Below are 5,389 nucleotides of genomic sequence, written 5' to 3' on the forward strand. Positions count from 1 at the left end.
GAGTCAATTGTAGTATAATGAAAACTGACTACCGAGCAACTAGTCGCAAAGTTGGACACCATGAGAAGTTTGAAAGTCTACTACATACTTTGAAGTTTTCAAAAGGGGTTGATGGTCCGACATCATTTGATTTAGGTGATACCTATAAGGAGCTTAACCAAGGGTTGAAAAATCCAAATTTTATGAAGGATGACTTGATCCTTATGGTAAAAATATGTTTTAGTGTTGGACTTTTCTCCTTCTCACATGATATATTAACGAGTGTGTTAAAAAAAACTAACAACTAAACATACATAATATAAAACATTTTACATTTAAATCGTATAAACTATTAGAAATTAGTACTAATTATTATTAAAAATTAATGCAAAATATTATTTAACTACTTTAAAAGTAAGTTCTAAAATATTGACCATAAATTCTCAATGTTAAGCAACTAGAAAATAGATTCCCGATAACCATAAATTAATATCGAAAACATTATAATAGGACAACAGCTATCCAATATTCTGAATGCACATTTTAATGATATTTATAGAAATTCTGAATCACATTACATTCGGAATTCAATTAATGAACAGACACGGTCATATGTGCTTCCAGACTACGGTCACCTATGAGCCCGGACAAAGGCAGGAATATGTTTTTGTTTTAAACTCTTTGGAATGGTACATATTTCCGATTCTGTTTCGCATGCCCAGTTTAAAGGCAACGAATTAACCTTTGAAGTTTAATCCAATCTCTGTCACTATTATCATTTCCCAAAATTGGCCCCGCACTTGAAAGTATTTTTTTTATAAGTGGGATTTTGCTGTTTCACACAGATTTTTAAATGCTCACATATTCTTGGTTTGGGGTCTTACATATACTTTCTGGGTTCCGATAGGATTTTGCTGTTTATGAGGCATATGATGTGGGTTTGTCTGAAACAAAGTGAAAGTAGAATTGCATAATTCCTTTTTTTAGATGGTGGTGGAGATGTGGGGTTGGTGGGGTTGGGCGTCGGCACCTGGAAGAATAATGCGAAAGAGAATTAGGGCTCAAGACTGGTGGAAGAGGGAAGCATGCTATCGTTTTCAGTCTCTAAAAAGATAGGATTGAGTTCAACTCCTCCTTTATTCCCTCTTCAGATGCTCTTCCTCCCCTTATATCTGTGTGTTGGGCAATTGGTAGCAATTCAATGGAGCTTCAGGACTCTTCATTTCATTGAAGGAATTTGTCCGTAGAGACTCAAGTACACCCAATTTCTATATCTAAAGGTATTCAGATATTCGCTTATTGATTTCTGCATATCTGTCCTACATTTTACTTTGTTTCTAATAAGCATAAGTTTCTCAATTTAGACCCAGACCTAGAATCGAAAGCAATTTCTGATTACATGCTTAGTTGCGTCAGAAAATAACAAAGTTTTCTTGCTGTATGTAGTTTTCACGTAGAAACCCTTTATGAGCCAACTTTCTTGAGAGCCAATTCACACCAGACAATCTGAAATTCTTACCAGGATACACAGTGGCCTTCGGAAGCAAAGTTATTTTCTGTTTTGCAATGTCACCCAATACATATTTATATCTAGTTTTGTTCATGGAACAATTTTGTATACTTCATTGCTCTCGATTTTCAAGTTTTGAGCAATTTTCCTGAACTTTTGATTCGTCATTCAAGCTTGCTGATTAAGCTTTATAGCAGAAGATGTATCAGGTTAAGAATCCCATCTCCTCAAATGGGTCCATCTCTTCTCACCCTGAGAGGCCCATCCTATTGCAAGGAGGCCCTATTCCTGGAGAAATGGGTTTGGTTCTGTCCACGGATCCTAAACCAAGACTGAAATGGACTCCCGAGCTCCATGAGCGCTTTGTAGATGCAGTCTCTCAGCTTGGAGGTCCAGACAGTGAGTATCCTTATCTAATCATCTTTCTATAGTGTTAAATTCTGCAAAAGTTTGGCCTACTTAGCTTGAATAAGGACGTCTAAATTATCTTGCAATTGTGTTCAAATTTGCAAAAGATTGCAAACTCTGTGAGAATCACCCATTTTTTACAATGTTATGACTGACTGATAGTGTACAATGCTGAAACTTGGACTGAAAAGACAGATTCATCTTAAGTTGTCAAGGCGTTGCATATTGAAATTTTTAATGTTGTTTGCAGAGGCGACACCGAAGTCTGTGATGAGAGTAATGGGTGTCAAAGGACTTACACTTTACCACCTGAAGAGCCATCTCCAGGTATAAGCAAAATCTGGTGTGGTATAGAATTAGATAAAGTGAAAATTCTAGGCATAATCTTTGTGACCAGTACGTATTCATACATACTCTATGTTCATTGTTCATAAGAAACACATGCTTCTTTGCTTGCATCCCTTTCAAGTTTAAAGTAAGTAATGTAATGTTTTAAATCGGTTTTGCTTCGAATCGCCAACTAAATAGATCCTCTGCTTTTGTTTGCAGAAATACAGGCTTGGTAAGCATCTTCACAATTAACTTGTATATCATAAGGACAGTGAGATTCATGATTAAAAGTTAAAATGATTTTTCTTCTTTCTTCTCTGTTCCTCTTTTCCCCTTTCTTTGTACAAAATACAGAGTAACATCATTATACGGGATGGGGGCGGCATTATTTGAGGTTTCCTGGCAACAAACTCTCATGGAGGATATGTTGTAGGTTGCTCTGCAGCAGCTTGTAGGACATCTGAAATTCAAGGTTGCAGCAATACTACCTCATCAAGCATGATGGGAGCTAACATGACGGAGTAAGAGTGCACCTTAGAGGGTTCTCTTCTTTATCTTAATTATATTTGGGCACCTTATCTATATAACAATTCGCCTATATTGCAGTGGTTTGCAGATCAATGAGACACTCCGGATGCAGATTGAAGTTCAGAGGAGACTACACGAACAGCTAGAGGTGAGATTAGACGTGTATTTATTCAGACCCTTGATGAGGTATTTCATGAAAGAGGCCCTGACTAACCCAAAAAGCTTCAGGTGTTTGAAGATCTTGTTTCCTAATCTCAATCCTGTCTATATGTATTTGCGTGATTTACTTCATACACATTAGTTCATAATCTGTGCCCAGCTCAATCCACAAATATATTGGTCTTTGACCTTACCATTCTAGATACTTCATATTGAATATGAGTAGCAAGATCTATATGAATTGGAGCCTTGTTGGTGTCTAGAAATTTTCAGTAAATTTTCATTTTGATGTTCCCTTTCGGAATGCTGTCTTAAGTAGTTTCATTATTTAGTGGCATTCTTGATGTCCAGATGAAAAGAGGGTTTTTTTGAATTTTTAGCTTTAGAGCTGAGGCTGATATGTTCTTTTATTATGGGCATCTGAATCGATGGTACTATTTTGATGTTACCCTTTCAGAATGCTATCTTAACTTCTTAAGTAATTTCATTATTTAGTGGCATTCTTGATGTCCAGATGAAAAGAGAGGGTTTTTGAATTTTTAGCTTTAAAGCTGAGGGTAATCTGTACTATTACGGGCATCTGGATCAATAGTACTCTTTATTCTAAAATTAAGAAAATATGTCAGAGGAATTTAATATTGGAAAACTCGTGATCCTTGCTTTCTTCTATTGTGATTTGGTTGAAACAGGTGCAGCGTCATTTGCAGCTCCGCATTGAAGCCCAAGGTAAATACTTACAGTCAGTGCTGGAAAAAGCTAGAGAAACTCTTGCTGGCCATAACTTGGGTTCAGTTGGGCTAGAAGCAGCCCGTGCAGAGCTCTCAGAATTGGCTTCAAAGGTGTCCAACGAATGCCTCAACTCCACATTCTCCAGTGTGCCTGAAATGCAGGGCTTTTGTGAACGGCGGCAACATATAGTGCAAGCTGTTAATGGCCTTCACCAGCAGTCTCAAGTTGCAGATTGTTCAACAGAGAGCTGTTTGACATCAAATGAGAGTTCTGATAAGAATTTTCAACTGAAAATGCAGAATGCTTGTAAAAAAAGGTCCAGACGGTTTGATGATAAAAGCCTACCTTTTTGGCAAAATGAGGCCCAAGAAGATACCAGTTTTGAAGCATTTGATGCTACACAATTGACTTGGGAAGAAAATATGAAAGAAGAAGAGAAAATTTCATCTTCTTCATCTAATCCAAAAGAGTTGGAGAGGAATTCTGTTTCAACCAAAGAGATTTTCAGGGAGAGATCTTCAAGTTTTAGGTTAAAAGCAGAAGAAAAAGGCTGTGGTTTGTCTGATGCGAGGAAAAAAGAAAGGGAAGTTAACGGATTAAGTTTAGGAGATCATGTAACTAAAAGCTCAGTTATGTGTAGAAGTCTATCTCTGCAAGAAATCTGTCAAATGGATGAAATGATGGGGCTCCATAGGGGGGGAGATCAAAGCCCTTCAGCAAGCTTTAACAAACTTTCTAAGCTGACTGAAGAATTGGACTTGAATGCTAACGGTGATACAAGTATTGCTTCCAATTGCAGGGAGCTTGATCTGAATTGTTATGAATGGAGCAGGTGATCTTTGTCATGGTGGCGAGCATTTAAGTCCATCCAGAAAGCTTGAACAAGTGACTGAAGAATTGTGCTATAAAGTTCATTACAACACAAATATAAGGAGCTTGACTTCATAGTTATGGGTGAAACAGATGAAGTTTCTTGTACTAGCTGAACCGAGAAATCTGTAGCTTCTACCTCTGATGAGAACCTTCATTAGCTATTGAAACCTATTTTCCTGACCTAAATCATGGGTTTAGGATATTATTTGTAATTTTTAAGCTGTTTAGACTATTGAGAGAGATCCCGCTTCTATCTTATTGTAACTTATGTACATGTTATGTAAAATACACCTTTAGAATCAACAATAGCCCCCCATTAGATTTTGTGTTTCACTTGGACATCATAATATTGTGTTGCTCATTGGTTTGGGCAGAAGGCTATTATGTTTGTAATAAATTACTTTTGGGGATAATACAGTATGTTAAGCACTGTTGATTGTGTAAGTTATAAATGATGATATTTTAGTAGTTATAAAACTTGAAATTTCCAAGAGGTGTTATCTAGATATGAAAATTCAGGGTTTTACAGGAGTTCATCTTTTTTATCTTTCTCGAGCTGACTTCCATCTTCTTGTTTGATTTACTTAGTTCCTTTTTCAACAAAGGATTCAAAATCTCAATATTACATGAAGAAACCCACCTTGAATCATAGCCACCACAGTCATTCCAATACTAGATTAACAAGGCATATGAATCATTTGCAATGACAGTGAACACTAGAGGAATGTAAAGACTTTAAGATGCCCTGTGATCTGTTACACCTTGTCCACCATGTAAAACCAAGGATTGCATACATGTGCCCATCAAAGTAAAAATATTACTTCTCAAGGAAAGGTACACACTTTTCTATCACTCCATGCATGTTTTAGGAAG

General features: G+C 36.7%; 1 protein-coding gene across 4 annotated transcripts; it reads left to right on the top strand.

Annotated features, from left to right (window-relative positions):
- The first annotated feature begins 534 nt into the window (after positions 1 to 534).
- Positions 535 to 4,956, top strand: LOC149537279 (protein PHR1-LIKE 2-like). 4 transcript variants are annotated; one of them, XM_089807642.1, is made up of 7 exons: positions 535 to 1,259; positions 1,687 to 1,888; positions 2,148 to 2,224; positions 2,447 to 2,459; positions 2,661 to 2,748; positions 2,834 to 2,903; positions 3,604 to 4,956. In XM_089807642.1, exons 2-7 carry the CDS (start codon positions 1,690 to 1,692, stop codon positions 4,477 to 4,479), a joined length of 1,323 nt encoding a protein of 440 aa, XP_089663768.1. In that variant the 5' UTR covers positions 535 to 1,259; positions 1,687 to 1,689; the 3' UTR covers positions 4,480 to 4,956. The 4 variants fall into 4 exon arrangements, with proteins under 4 accessions (XP_089663768.1, XP_089663771.1, XP_089663770.1 ...); XM_089807645.1 differs by having other exon boundaries at positions 619 to 1,259; positions 1,690 to 1,888; XM_089807644.1 differs by having other exon boundaries at positions 681 to 1,259; positions 1,426 to 1,888.
- Positions 4,957 to 5,389: the final 433 nt, after the last annotated feature.

The sequence above is a fragment of the Cupressus sempervirens genome, chromosome 10 (genome assembly GCF_028749045.1).
Source record: "Cupressus sempervirens isolate cs-2001-9-10 chromosome 10, ASM2874904v1, whole genome shotgun sequence".
NCBI lineage: Eukaryota > Viridiplantae > Streptophyta > Pinopsida > Cupressales > Cupressaceae > Cupressus > Cupressus sempervirens.